Below are 16002 nucleotides of genomic sequence, written 5' to 3'. Positions count from 1 at the left end.
TAAAATGAAATATATGTCAGAATGCGGGTAAAATAGAGCAGGGGACATACAATTCTTCCCCAAGGAGTTCAGTCCAAATTTAATTAACACATTATGTATTTAACACATTATGTATTTAACAAGTGTCATCAGCATGGAAGCATGTCTTCTGGAACGGTGGTCGAAGTATGAAGGGGCATATGAATGTTTAGCATATCTGGCATGTAAATACCTTGCAATGCCAACTACAAAAGTGCCATGAAAATGTCTGTTCTCACTTGCTGATGAATAAGAGGGCAGCATTTTCTCCTGTAAATGTTGTTTGTCCTGGAGATTGGCTGAACAAGAAGTAGGACTGAGTGGACTTGTAGGCTCTGAAGTTTTACATTGTTTTGTTTTTGAGTGCAGTTATGTAACAAAAAAATCTACATTTGTAAGTTGTACTTTTACAACAAAAAGATTGCACTATAGTACTTGTATGAGGTGAACTGAAAAATACTATTTCTTTTGTTTATCATTTTTACAGTGTAAATAATAAAAAACATACACTTTGATTTCAATTACAACGCAGAATACGATATATATGAAAATGTAGAAAAATATCCACCATATTTAATAAATTTCAATTGGTATTCTATTGTTTAACTGTGCAATTAAAACTGACTAAGTGTGATTGTTTTGAGTTAATTGTGTGAATTAACTGCGATTAATCGACAACCCTACTTAAAATCTATCTTTTAGATAAAGCAGTACAACAAGTTTTTTAACTACAAATCAGTATATTTGGATTCAGTTGCTTGGGAAACTCCATTTGGGGTAGCAGGATTTGTGCATAATCATTTTCTATTAATGAAATGAAGGGCTTTATGTGAGCTTGTATTGTCCAGGAGAGAGCTGGGCAGTACAAGATGTACATTTCTGGGGCAAAGTCTTGGCAATTTGCTGGTGTCTCTCTGCAGTGTAATTCATAAGTGGCTGGCTATAGCACTCATATAATATAAATGGGGGTAATTTACTTGCTGGAGGCTGTGAGAGCGCAGACCAGGAGTGGTAAATCTCAGTGAAACAGTGTAAAAGGCACCCCAGATTGTAGAACTGAGGGGACACAGTTCCCTGTTCATTAGTCCAGCTGTTCATTAGTCCAGATTGTACCCTGGATAATGTCACACTTACCTACCTCCCACTCTAAATTCTCTCTAAGCTGTGCGGCCATGTGGTTGCACAGCTGCCTATTAAGCCCCACACAGGAGCTCAGGGATGCGGCGGAGAGAGGCACCCCTCCCTGCCAGCCCCAGCCGGGACCTGCCTCGGACTTGCTGTGGCCAGGGGAGAGGAGCCCCTCCCTCGGCCCAGCCCCACCGGAGCTGCCACAGTCGGGGAGAAGCGCCTCTCCCCCAGCCCTGAGCTGCTGCAGTGAGAGGGTTTGGGGGGGGGAAGTCCTCTCTCTCTCTCTCTCCCTCTCTCTCTCTCTCTCTCCCCACTGCAGACCCAGGACAGCCTGTACCCCAATCCTTTGCCCCACCCCAGAGCCTGCACCCCCACCCCTATGCCCCAGCCCTGAGCTCCCTCCTGCACCCCAAATCCTCATCCCCAGACCTGCACCCCCAGCCAGAGCCTTCATCCCCCCATACCCCAACCCTCTGCCCCAACCCTGAACCCCCTCCCACAATCCGAACCCTTTGGCCCCACCCCCACCACACAAATTTTATGTGCACCAACACATCACCTCCATATTGGTGCACATAAAATTAATTCCACACATGGACGTAAAAATTAGAGGGAACACTGCTCCCACTGTGAGGTTTTGTTAACATTTGTGACTAAGGGTATGTCTACACTACGGGATTAATCCGAATTTATATAATTCGAATTTTGGAAACAGATTGTATAAAGTCGAATGTATGCGGCCACACTAAGCACATTAATTCGGTGGTGTGCATCAGTGTACCGGGGCTAGTGTCGATTTCTGGAGCACTGCACTGTGGGTAGCTATCCCATAGCTATCCCATAGTTCCCGCAGTCTCCTCCACCCATTGGAATTCTGGGTTGAGATCCCAATGCCTGATGGGGCCAAAAACATTGTCGCGGGTGGTTCTGGGTATATCCTTCCCCCTCTCCAGGGAAGCAATGGCAGACAACCGTTTCGCGCCTTTTTCCTGGGTGAATAGTGCAGACGCCATACCACGGCAAGCATGGAGCCCGCTCAGCTCAAGACAGCAGTCATGAACATTGTAAACACCTCGCGCGTTATCGTGCAGTTTATGCTGAACCAGAACCTGCAAAACTGGGCGGCGAGAGTGATGAGGATATGGATATGGAATTCTATCAAACCGCGGGACCCGGTGCTTTGGAGATCATGCTGTTAATGGAGCAGGTTATAGCCGTAGAATGCCGATTCTGGGCCCGGGAAACAAGCACAGACTGGTGGGACCGCATAGTGTTGCAGGTGTGGGACGATTCCCAGTGGCTGCGAAACTTTCGCATGCCTAAGGGCACTTTCTTGGAACTTTGTGACTTGCTTTCCCCTGCCCTGAAGCGCCAGAATACCAAGATGAGAGCAGCCTTCACAGTTGAGAAGCGAGTGGTGATAGCCCTGTGGAAGCTTGCAATGCCAGACAGCTACCGGTCAGTCGGGAATCAATTTGGAGTGGGCAAATCTACTGTTGGGGCTGAACGTCTGGGTGAGGAGGATATGGAACATGGTGAGGGGGGAGGGAGGTTATACAGCGGCTGCAGCGGCAGTCTGTTATCCTGCTACCGTTCCTGAAGCTCCCCGAGACGCCAGAGCGTGTCCGTTTGATCACGCAGCAGCCCCAGCGTTGCAGCCTGCCACCTCTCATCTCGAGCGTCCCTCATGACCTCACATTCACTGGAATCTTTCCTAAATTTAGATACCATGTCCTTCCACTCATTCAAATGAGCTCTTTCATTGCGGGTGCATTCCATTATTTCCGCGAACATCTTGTCTCGCATCCTCTTTCTCCGCCGCCTTATCTGAGATAGCCTTCGGGATGGAGGAGGGAGGCTTGAAAAATTTGCAGCTGCTGGAGGGAGGGTTGAAAAAAAGGAGAGAAGTTTTTTAAATGATACATTTTACAGAACAATGCTTATACTCTTTCATGGTGAACACCACTATTCACATTACATAGCACATGTGATTTCAGTACAAGGTCACATTTTCCATCTTAATATTGAGTGCCTGTGGCTTTGGTGTTAGAGGTCACAGACACAGGTCCGGGCAACAGAATTCAGCTTGCATGCGGCCATGGTAAGCCATTGTCTTTCGGCTTCTGCACCCTCCTTTCCCACATACCAAGCAAAGCCCGTAGACTGCTGCGGTTTTCCTGTTAACCTTCAGCAGCAGAAAACAAACTAACCCCCCCCCCATCCAATTCTCCGGGATGATCGCTTTATCCCTCCCCCCACCGCGTGGCTGGTAACGAGGAAGATCCCTGCTAGCCAAACGCGAAAAGCTCAGGGCCAATTCCCGCCCCCTCCCCCGTGCTTGGCTAACTGCAGGGAAGGATTTCTTTTCAGCCACAGGCAAACAGCCCAGTAGGAACGGCCACCTCTGTCCCCTTAATTAAATTCCCATATTTCAACCAGGTTACCATGAGCGATATCACTCTCCTGAGGATTACACAGCGAGATAAAGAACGGATGTTGCTTGAATGCCACCAAACACCGGGACCGTACGCTGCCAGGCTTTGTAATGCAATGATACCAGATTACTTGCTGCAAGCATGGCGTGGTCAAGTGTCCTACCATGGAGGACGGAATAAGGCTGCACTGCCCAGAAACCTTGTGGCAAGGCTTTTGGAGTACCTCCAGGAGAGCTTCATGGAGATGTCCCTGGAGGATTTCCGCTCCATCCCAGACATGTTAACAGACTTTTCCAGTAGCTGTACTGGCCGCGAATGCATCCCAAGTCCTCAGGGCAAAGTAATCATTAAAAAATGCTTGTTTTAAAAGCAAGTTTTATATTTTAAAAGGTAAACTCACCGGAGGTCCCTTCCATGGGGTCATGGTCTTGGATATTGGCTTGGGAGGGTTGGGAGGGTACTTCAGTCAGGCTGAGAAAAAGATCCTGGCTGTTGGGGAGAACGGAGTGCTGGGTGCTCTCTGCAAGCTGCTGCTCCTCCTCCTCCTCCTCTTCCCCGTCCGCAGAATCCTCAGGTGTAGCTGATGAGATTATCCCCGCCTCGGAATCCATGGTCAGAGGTGGGGTAGTGGTGGCAGCCCCCCCTAGAACTGCATGCAGCTCGGCATAGAAGCGGCATGCCTGCGGCTCTGACCCGGAGCGACCATTTGCCTCCTTTGTTTTTTGATAGGCTTGTCTGAGCTCCTTGACTTTCATACGGCACTGATCTGAGTCCCTATTGTGGCCTCTCTCCATCATGCCCTTGGAGATTTTTTCAAAAGTTTTGGCATTTCGTCTTTTCGAACGAAGTTCTGCTAGCACTGAATCCTCTCCCCATATAGCGATCAGATCCAGTACCTCCCGTACGGTCCATGCTGGTGCTCTTTTTCGATTATCGGCCTGCACGGTTACCTGTGCTGATGAGCTGAGCTATCTGTGGTCACCTGTGCTCTCCACGCTGGGCAAACAGGAAATGAAATTCAAATGTTCGCGGAGCTTTTCTTGTCTACCTGGCCAGCGCATCCGAGTTCAGATTGCTGTCCAGAGCGGTCACAATGGTGCACTGTGGGACAGCTCCCAGAGGCCAATACCATCGAATTGCGGCCACACTAACCCTAATTCGAAATGACAATATCTATTTTGGCGCTACTCCGCTCGTCGGGGTGGAGTACAGAAATCGATTTAAAGAGCCCTTTATTTCGAAATAAATGGCTTAGTTGTGTGGACGGGTGCAGGGTTAATTCGATTTAACGCTGCTAAATCCGAATTAAACTCATAGTGTAGACCAGGCCTCTGTGTAGAGACGTTAACTCACCTTCAGGGCTCTGCCCCAGTGGTACTCAACCTTGGGATTGTGTAGAGGTCTCCGATACTTTTCAGCCACCCTTGCCTATTCCTTATTACTAAGTGAGGGGAGGGGTCCAGGTAAGGTGGAAGAAGGACTTCAGGTGATGTCCTGGTATGGAAAAGATTGAAAACTGCTTTCCTACCCAACACCGCCCCTATCTCTATTTCAACCTAGACTATTTCCTCCTTTTCCTACAGCCTTTGTTCTCCAAAAGCCATGCACCTAATCATACTGTTTGTAGCCTTCTCCTTTTTCCATATCATTCCTTGTGCTTGGAACCTCGCCTTCCCCTTTTGGGACACAGACTCGTATGTTCTTAAAACACACATCTTCCTTGAAACCTGTTGGTTCTGATCCACCAAAATAAGTGAAGTATGTAGTATACAGCATATCCCTCTTTTAAAAAAAAGTCTTGTCCCCACCACTCTGAACCGTGCTAGTCATCTATTGTATTATGTGGCTTAAGTGTGCTTTTTATCTGGTGGTGTTGGTTAATTCAGCCTGGTTAATTCCCAATATCAGTGGGGCATGTGATTTTATTGCATCTTTATAATTTAAGACCCTAAATTGAAGGGGCTATAACAGTATAAAATAGTGGTATTTTATATATCTATATTATCATCATCATCTGATGGCCCTTAAATTGTAGAATTTTGCCTTTACGTTATAAGCTCCTTGGGGAAGGGGTTTGTCTTCCTTTATGCTTTGAATAAGGTGAAGCATGCTGACAGTACACCTCTACCCCGATATAACGCTGTCCTTGGGAGCCAAAAAATCTTACCGTGTTATAGGTGAAACCGCATTATATTGAACTTGCTTTGATCCGCTGGAACGCGCAGCCCCGCCTCCCCGGAGCGCTGTTTTACTGTGTTGTATCAGGTCGCGTTATATCGGGGTAGAGGTGTATTTAAGATATTCCTACTATCATAGAGGGTGAACTTTCTGCATCAGTTTTGTGAGTACTTAACAAGGTGGCTGTCTTAAGTTCCTTCGGTTGAAAGAAGAGGGTCAGTCTCCGGTTGCTTTGGGGAACATTAGAGATACATATTTAATCCATTCTGCTATTATAAACCACCACCATCTGAAACATTTGCTTCTCTTCATAAGCACTAAGAAATCATTCTGAACCAGGCTTCCACTAGAGTGTAAACTCAAGCATACAACCACGCACCCCAAACCTTCCTCTTTTTAATCCTCCATTTTCCCATGAAAAAAGTACCAAACCAGCTGTAATGGAAAATTCTCTCCCTTTTTGGCTAGCTGTCTGCCACAGGCTGAGATTTTTGTAAGTTTCATTTTACTACCTCTCTGGCGAATCAGGAAATCTGTGATGGAGATAATGTTACCCAATGACCCCTGGAAACAGGAAGCAACACACACAGCCAACAAAAAAGGAAGCAACTCATTGCTGAGGCATCCCATTTGACTATACTGCACTGTGTGGAAGAGTTGGGCAGGGGTTTTTTCCTCCCTTTTTTTTTTTTTATATGAAACCTGAAGCTGTAGCAGCAACCGTCCCAAAGATATTTAATCAATAGGTGCACACTAGGGGGAGATATGGTGACTTCCTTACCTGAGGCGGATTATAAATGGCTAATGGCTTCATCTGTACAAAGGAAACGCTCGTTCGGTGCCACGTTCAGTAAGAAAGCTGTGTGCCAGTCAGATCTTGTCATCAGGTATGAGTTTGTGGTTTGTTAATGCCCTTTTCCTCTTACTTACATAAAGAGTAAACTAATAAGATATTACATCCTGAAAAGAATTCTCTTTTCTTCTTGACTTTTCTATGCGGATTAAGAATGAATCCGTCTTCATTTAAAAAAAAAAAAAAAAAAGCGGGGGTCGGGGGAATGGGGAGGAAGGCACTTTCATGAAATTAAAAGCCAGTCAAGATACTATGTGCACATTAAACTTGCTCATAATTGAATGCTTTGCAGTGGGATTCAGTCCCCAGTGTCTCTCTTCTCATAATACTGACTGGACTTCCACAGCGTTGCCAGTATCAGTAATTCTACTTTTTAACAGAACTGTTGTTGAAAATGGAGGCAGGAAAAGGATTAACCTGAGAAAATTTAAATTATGTTGTGTATCTGATTTTTTTATTAGAAGTTTCAGTCTGAAATGGATTTATCTAGTGGAAGAGCACCTGAGGTCTCCGCAAGGTTAGAAAATCCAGTTATAGGAACAGAAAGTAAATGTGTGGCATGGTGAAGCTGAAATGAGAGTTTTGTTCTGACATGCTGAGAATATGCTGGTTTTTTTTTTTCTTTCCTCAGTAACGGTGCTCTTTACAGTCTGGCTATGTGTATAATGTTGTCTCACTCTTGACTAGGCCACTTGTGAAAGATGGAAATCTCAATTGTTCTTTCCTCTATCTTTATTTATTGCAGCATTCCTTTTGTTGTAGTATTTGTAGGTTCAAAAGCTTCCCAACTGAGATCTCACTTTTCATGGGTGTATTGTCAAGATGGGACTTAGATGAAATGCCACAGTACATGCAATATTATGGCACTTCTTAAAATTCTCAAACATAGTGTATGCTGAGACACTTCTGACAAACTGAACTCAGATTTAATGTTTTGTGCTGTAAATTTGAGGCCGTTTTTCATTTGCTGACCAAATTGATCCCCCGTGTTTAACAACACAGAGTGTAAATGGTATCACGGAAAGCGAAAACATCCAATATAATCTTTGGTTGGTGAAAACTCAGTGGTTTTTAGGCCTGAATCCTGCAAGATGCTGAGCAGTAACTGCAAGATACCAAGTTGCTTCATTTCCTGTTGAATTCAGTGGGAGTTGGGGCACGTAGTGCCATGCAGGGTGAAGTCCTTAACTGTTGTTCTGTATTTGCTTTAATTTAGGCTGGATGTCTTTGCAACATTCACAGATTTTAGGTTAATGGATTTTAAGGCCAAAAGGGTCTGTTGTTGTTCTACAATACACTCCAGATTTTGAGGGCAAAATTACATTCGTTTGGGTTCTTTCATTTTCATTTTATGTAAATCTAAATGCATAACTGAATCTAGCTGCTATATATACCCGATGTGCTCAAGAGATTAATGGAGGAGTGGGTAGGAATAGGATTTCATTTCTCGATAAGATTTAGATAATTGATTTGAGCACCCCACCAGCCGCAGAAATCTGCAACTTTTCTGCAGTTGATGGGTTTCAGTAACCAAAGGCCATTATACCAAGATTGAAGACCTCTCTGCACCCTCATGTTGAAGTGGTATTACCAAGTGGACAATACAACATGAATCGCATCTGCCTTCAGCTGTCTGTATGATGTTATTTGCAGTGCTGTTGTAGCTGTGTTGGTCTCAGGGTATTAGAGAGAGACAGGGTGTGTGAGGTAATATATTGGACCAGCTTCTGTTGGTGAAAAAGATAAGCTTTTGAGCTGACACAGAGCTCTTCTTCAGGTCTGTGAAAGGTAATCAGAGTGTCACAGCTAAATACATGGTGGAACAGATTGTTGAGCAGAAGTAGTTAGCATTTATTCTAAGGGACCATTCAAGGTGAAGTGGCCTATTAATGTCCCTGTAGTCACAGGACAAAAAAGGGGGCTTGTTATCAGAAGCAAGCTCCCCACAGGACCCACCAACTCAAAGTGGCACCAGATCCTACCATAACAGATGTAAAACCTGTAAACATATCTCCACTGCTACGATAATTGATAACCCCCCCAACACACCCTTCAAGATCCATCAATCCAAGGCATACCTCTCACTATGTGTAATGTGCCCATCCAGTGCATGAAATGCCCCAATAATAACGAGGTGAGTGAAACCAGACAATCACTATGCTCTTGAATGAACTCGCACAGAAAAATGATAAAAGACAAAACCACCATATCACCCATGGGTGAACACTTTTATAAAATTACTCCATGTGTGACCTCTCAATCTTCGTTCACAAAGGAAACCTGCACAACCGTCAAAAATGTGCCTGGGAACTTAAATTCATAATTTTGCTAGACACTAAAAATAACTGGATTTATGGTTTATTACAGTAATCTGTGATGCGTTAACACCCCTTTTGGCCTGTGACTGCAGAGGTGTTAATGGGCCACTTTAACTGGAATGGTCTCTCAGCACATATTCTACCTACTTATGCTAAACAATCTGTTCCATCTTGTATTTAGCTGTGATACTCTGAGTACTTTCCCCAAGCCTGAAGAAGAGCTCTGTGTAGCTTGAATAGGGTGACCAGACAGCAAGTGTGAAAAATCGGGACGGGGTGTGGGGGGGTAATAGGAGCCTATATAACAAAAAGACCCCAAAATCGGGACTGTCCCTATAAAATTGGGACATCTGGTCACCCAAAGCTTGTCTCTCTCACCAACAGAAGTTGGTCCAATAGAAGATTTACCTCAGTCACCTTGTCTCTCATGTATGTTGTTGGCACAAACACACTGTAGCAATACTTTTTTTGTCCAAATAACTTCCCAAGTAATCCATCACAGCAACTGCAGCTATGTTCAAATTACCTGTGATAGAGACTCAGACTAACCTAACCCATTAACAACCTATCTAGAACCTGTCCTGGAAAACGATCCCTCACTCTCACAGACCTTGGGAGGCAGGCCAGTCCTTGCTTACAGACAGCCCCCCAACCTGAAGCAAATACTTACCAGCAACTACACACCACAGAAACACTAACTCAGGAACCAATCCCTGGAACAAATCCCATTGCTTACTCTGTCCCCATATCTACTCTAGCGACACCATCAGAAGACCCAACCATATGAGCCACACCATCAGGGGCTCATTCACCTGCACATCTACTAATGTGATATATGCCAGCAATGCCTCTCTGCCATGTATATTGGCCAAACTGAACAGTCTCTACATAAAAGAATAAATGGACACAAATCAGACATCAGGAATGGTAACATACAAAAGCCAGTAGGAGAACACTTCAATCTCCCTGGACACTCAATAACAGATTTAAAAGAAGCCATCCTTCAACAAAAAAACTTCAAAAACAGACTTCAAAGAGAAACTGCAGAGCTACAATTCATTGCAAACTTAACACCATTAATTTGGGCTTGAATAGGGACTGGGAGTGGCTGGCTCACTACACAAGCAATTTTCCCTTTCTTGGTATTGACACCTCCTCATCAGTTATTAGGAGTGGACCACATCCACCCTGATTGAATTGACCTTGTCAACACTGGTTCATCACTTGTAAGGTAACTCCCTTCTCTACATGTGTCAGTATATTTATGCCTGCATCTGTAATTTTCACTCCATGCATCTGAAGAAGTGGGGGTTTTTACCCATGAAAGCTTATGCCCAAATACATTTGTTAGCCTTTAAGGTGCCACCGGACTCCTTATTGTTTTTGTGGATACAGACTAACACGCTTACCCCTCTGATACATTAATACTGAGTTCATTTACCCAAAACATTGCAAACTCTATTTCTGATTGTCGTCTTGCAAAAGAAGAAACCCTCAGCATGTGTTAAGTACTTGCTCTAGGTAGAGTATGAATAGGCTGTGTGGTATGCTGGAGAGTAATGTGACCACACTGTGTTGTGTTTCAAAGAAAACTCTTCAGTATTGAAGACAGTCCTACAAATTACTGTTCCTGTGTTCTTCCCCAGCATACTATAGAGCGCACAGTCTTCCTAGCTGACGTGGGATTGTCCTAGAAAGTCCCTGAGGAGCCAGGTAGGACAGGGACAAGGCCCTTCCTGGTGTGCTTTGATTGTCTTTGGATCAGTCTCAGTACTACTTTAGTTGGGGAAGGAGGTGTGTTCAGTGGCCACTCTGTTTTTGTGTTTTTGGGGGAGGGGAGCGGGATGGGTTGTTTTCTTGGCTTGGTGAGAGTGACGAAAATTAGGCAAAAAAATTCATCCGTTTCTTAAAAACAAATGCTTGTTGCTGTTACAAGGAACTCTCAGAATGAGCTGGGGGAAAATTCTCCGAGTAGCCTCAGCGAGAGGCTCCATTCTTATCCTGGTTATGGTCGGTGTAGAGCTGGAGTAGTTCCATTGACTTTATTGGAGAGACTTTGTACTTACACCACTGTAATGGAGGCTAGGGACACACTGCAGCTTACATTGGTGTAAGTGATGTCTCTTGGGTGCGAATAAGCCACCCTCCTGAGCAACGTAAGTTACACCAATTTAAGCGCCGGTGTGGACAGCGCTATGTTGGTGAGAGAGCTTCTCCCACCAACATAGCTACCGCCGCTCGCGGGGGCTGGAGTAATTAAGTTGATGGGAGAGCTGTCTCCTGTCGGCTTAGAGCATCTGTGCTAGCAGCGCACCTAGGGTAACCAGACAGCAAGTGTAAAAAATCAAGACGGGGGTGAGGGGTAATAGGAGCCTATATAAGAAAAAGACCCAGAAATTGGGACTGTCCCTATAAAATTGGAACATCTGGTCACTCTAAGTGCACCTAAGACCAGAACCTGGCTCAGGGTCTCTTGTCTTGGCCTGCCGTCTCAGATATTTAGACATGTAACCATAATCTAAAAAATGAGGTGGCATTCCCTGTATATTAGTGATCCGAGAGCTTAATGTGCTCAGATTATAAGTCATACAGTGACTTACTGCAGTAACTGCCAACTCCAGCTGGGGTTTGAAAATCAAGCTGTTCTTTGTCTCTCCTGTATCTGCAGTAATAAAGATCCTGCAATCAGAACTTTTCTGACAGTTGTGTCCATGACATCTGAGGCAGAATAGAATCTAGTACTCTTTTTCATAGATGTTTTTGGCTCTGTGGTATTATCAAGAGTAGTATTAGAAAAATGTGGTTCTCCTGCCCTACCCCCAATAGAGTAAGCAGGTGTGATCTGAAGATATATGTGGGGCTTTAAATTGGTGAGTTACATTGGTGAGACTTCATTAAAGTCAGTGAGTTTATTCCAGTTACATTAGTGTAACAGAGAACAGACACTATCCTGTTTAAGTAAAAATGGAATCTATTTATCTCTTTTGAAATTTCCTGAGATTTGGTTATTTATGTTTATCAGTTTGATTTCAGATGATTTCAATGTATATTTTGACTGATTTGTTTGTCATTTAAAAAAAAAAGTCAGTTCTGGATTTCCCCTTCACACCCTTCATTTTAAGGAAATCACTCCCATGATGACACTAGAGTGTTGCAACATTTGGGTTTCTACAGCCAACTGAAAAATATGCTCACTTTCCCTCATGCCTATTTTTCAGCTTCTGTGGTATGGACAAAAACATTTGACCCACTTTTGATTTCAGTTGGCAGGAATATCTTCAATATTCCTTGGAATTTAAAGCTTCTGTGCATAGTGCATCTCTGGCTCATTAACACATTGCTTTTATCAAAGATCTCTAAGAGTGCAGTGGGACAAGTCATCTCATGATGAGGGACTAGTGAACTGGGTAATGGGTGGGGGAGAGGCTTCAGTGGAAGGTAGAGCAGATAACAGCGTATTGCAGACGAGGAACTATTTCAGTGACAGTGGGAAAGTATTTGAGACAAGTGTGGGAGTTCCCTTTATACTGGTGGAGCCTATAGAGAGCTAATGGTGGTGTTAGAGTTAATCCATCATGGCTCCATCTGTTGTCTTGAGTTTGAGACTAAAAACATTGCAACCCCCAACCCTCCATCTCTCGAACCCTTCCTAAAAATAGAGGGCAAAAACTAACATCCATTCCTGAGCCCTAGGCTGCTTAGGAAACTAGCACTGAATTTAGCAGACAGACAATGCAAGTATGCACAAATGCATAATACTTTGCAAAAATGTTCTCATCCAGGGCGAGTTTAATTGCTCTTGAGGGAGAAGTAAAATATTACTGGCTTTTTCCCCGTCATTGTCAGCACAGCAGGGAGCTGGCAAGTAGGTTGGATCCTGCTCTGGTAACTTTTTAATGACCATTTTTCAAGGCAACATAAGGTGGTATCACTCAGTGGTGAGAGTGGGTTATGTTGAATGTGACCTGGTCAAATCAAATCCACAATCTAGTATTCTGTGTGACATTTGTGTGCCTTGCTTCACCACAGGGGGCTGCCACAGTCTTTGGCACATAAGTTAATACATCACTGCCTCAGAGAAAGCAGGACATGTGCATGGGAGATGGGGCCTCTGTGGAAGTACAGGGAGGAAAGGTCAGAGAGAGAACAAAGGGAGCAGCATGGACTGATGATCTTCTGAGTAAGAGGAAGGAACTCTGGGAACAGCGAGCTGAGTAGATTGGGGAGTTTAAGGTTGGGATAGAATCAGTGAGAACAGAGAGGGAACAGCGTAATGAAGGAGACTATTAGGAATACAGAGAAACTCAGTGGATGGAATAAATGAGAGATTGGGGGAGTTCCCTGGGGAACAGTTCATTACTGAGGTTAGATACCTCATAAATACCTAAAATACAGCCAGGTGGCCATGGGTGGGGACAAGAGCTGATAAGATAGTTGGTTCCATTCAGAGTGCCTCAGAACCTCGTGGCATAAGGCACCTTGTGCAGTTTTGTCTTGCTCTCTTTTGAAAAGGAAGCTAGTAGGGTACTAATTACTTGTGGTGCAGCTCACGTCTATGGTTTTCAGAGTCACTGCTGTTACCTCAAACACTGGTTCCTCTCTCGTTTCAGAATAATTATGATTTTATGAAACAAACATGGACCAAATCCTTAATGGCTCTGTTTGATCAGAAAACTAGTATGGAAAGAAAAAAGTACCCACTGTACATGCGGTGGGAGAACAGAAGCATGTACTGTACTACTGCAATGAATCATTCAGCAAAAACAGACTCCTTGCTCTTTTCACAATGGGTACTTTGAGTCACCAGGTTAGGCTGAAGGGAGTTTAGTTAGTGAAATTATATGTGTGGGAAGCAGGTTCCTAGGCTATAGATTGACAGTGTTAGCATCTTTTGTGGAAAAGATGGAGTAAACAGGATCCTTTACATTTTTAGTTCTTTCTGCTTCGAGTCCAACATCTGTTCAAGTCACAAACAGCTTGAAATCAACTAATAATAGCTGAGGAACTTTCGCAGTTCATGAGCCCTGCTCTCTCCATTTGAGGTCCTCTGTTCAAGCCTTGGGAATAATACAGCATTGTATGAGAAGGTCAAAGTTTCTATTCAGTTCATGGATGGTGTTCTCGGTACTAGATAATTAAGGGATTTATCCAAGCCCTGCACAATGCCTTTTATTGCCAGTTGAAGAAAGAAGGGTCTCTTTGTGATTATAACCAGGCTGATAAAACTAGTTATTAAGGAACTAATACCCTGTCGCATGTAAACTGTATAAGAAGGGAGAGCAGAAAGAGCTGTAATTAACGTAGGCTGCCATTAAATGAAACATCAAGAGAGGGTGAATTTGAGTTTGATTATATCCTCACTGTATTGCATGTGACACTAAAATCAATGTTATGTAATACACGCTCTGGTTTATAACAGTACAAAGAACTATGATAAATAAGAAATGAGGTGCACTCTGTATTTGAATCACAGTGTCACTTCTTTGTATATTGGGGGCAGACCTTAACCCTTCTGGCGGCAAGGCTATATACATTATTACTGGAGGTAGCAGGATATTAGGCAAAAGACAGTGGATAACTCTGAAAGACTGAGATTTGGGCCCTTGGGTTTTTTGTTTGGTTGGTTGGTTTTTTTTCTTCTTCATGGAAATGTTTTCACTATGTGTTGCTACAATGTGAAGTTAAATATCTTCTCTGGACCACTGTCATTACCTCGGTGATGTGTACAAAAATAAACGGGGACTTTCTGCACCATATTTTTTTTTATGCATTGCAAACTTCCTGAAATCTCTGAGACACTAGTTTATGCCACATACTTGGCTGCTGTACTGTTAGTTATTTCCTTAAACATGTTTTCCAAACAAGCTTCCTTTCTGAAAATTCATTTCTTAGAGCAAAATATACATACAACGCGAAACACTTTTTTCATTCTAAATTGCAGAACAATGGCCACAGAAGAGCAGCAGTGGCCAGTCCCAATGAAGGCAATTGGAGCACAGAACCTACTGACAATGCCTGGGGGAGTTACCAAGTCAGGATACCTGCACAAAAAAGGAGGTACCCAGCTGCAGATCTTAAAATGTAAGTTGAGGAAGATATTAACTGGACTGCATCCGATTGCTTTAAATGCTTGCATTTGTGGACAGTGACAGGCAGGCAGTTAGTGTTACTGTGTTTATAATGAAGCTTCCCCTTTCATGTGTGTTGTTTGTTTTGGATTTAATTTTACAGTAATATCTTACTTAATTAATTAAACATCCTAAAGATGATGCTTTCTTGTTTTGGAAGATTAATTTTTTTAGATGGGAGGTGGGGTGAGGATGTGCATTTGTTTCTTCCCTCTAGTTTGTTGGATTTGGATGTCAATGCCTCCAAAAATAAGATTGAGAAAATGAATCTACTTTCTCTCCAGTGTATTTGGAATACCTCATTTATTTCAAACATTTTGGTCCATTATTTTCAAAACAAAGTTCTAGTCAACTTCTTGTCCAGATTGGAATGTATGAAATCTATTATTCTGAACTCCCCCAAAGCCCCCACCTAAAGATTTAGAATAAACATATTTTTCATATCAGTAATTGCTCCTGGAATCCACATACCTTTAAAGTAAGAAATTCAAGGCTGTGTGTTTTCTTTGTTTCTAGGAAATACATAAAATATATTTTCATCATAACAGATATGAAAAAAAAAGCTGCTTGTGATATAGGAGGGAGGAACACTGGAATTTGATTTTTTTTTTAAACCACTCAGTTTTATTGCCAACTTCTCTAACTATATAAAGCCAAGGGAGGCTTAGTTCTGGTTTTGGGGTCAGCGTGAACATGTTTTGATTTTAGCTTCAGTCTAGAAGTGTGGCTTTTTTCAGAGATCGGGTATTGTTGGCCTTTGGCTATGTTCCTTGGATGTGGTTTCGGCTGCAGTCTCATGCTAGTGCTTTCCTCCACTAGAGAAATGCAGGTATATGTCAGCCTTACATTCTTTGAAGTACCTCCCAAATCCCCTTCAAAGCAGCTGTCTCTCAAATGAAAAGAACTGACAGCAGGCTGCATTCTGATAGGCTTATGAGTTGACT

General features: G+C 43.4%; 1 protein-coding gene across 6 annotated transcripts in view; it reads left to right on the top strand.

Moving 5' to 3' along the window:
- Positions 1–16002, top strand: part of SH3BP2 (SH3 domain binding protein 2) — a 66964-nt gene that overhangs the window by 34981 nt on the left and 15981 nt on the right. For 5 of the 6 annotated variants that reach the window (XM_024113353.3, XM_005313115.5, XM_024113354.3 and 2 more), the window contains one exon: positions 14872–15011. In XM_024113353.3, the coding sequence (XP_023969121.1) occupies positions 14876–15011 (136 nt within the window). In that variant the 5' untranslated portion in view covers positions 14872–14875. Of the gene's footprint in view, positions 1–6371; positions 6647–14871; positions 15012–16002 lie in introns of those variants that run through there. The other variant, XM_005313113.5, reaches the window with a different exon arrangement.

The sequence above is a fragment of the Chrysemys picta genome, chromosome 5 (genome assembly GCF_011386835.1).
Source record: "Chrysemys picta bellii isolate R12L10 chromosome 5, ASM1138683v2, whole genome shotgun sequence".
Classification (NCBI taxonomy): domain Eukaryota; kingdom Metazoa; phylum Chordata; order Testudines; family Emydidae; genus Chrysemys; species Chrysemys picta.
Note: the sequence above shows the minus strand (reverse complement) of the source record. Positions and strands in the feature narration are given on the sequence as shown.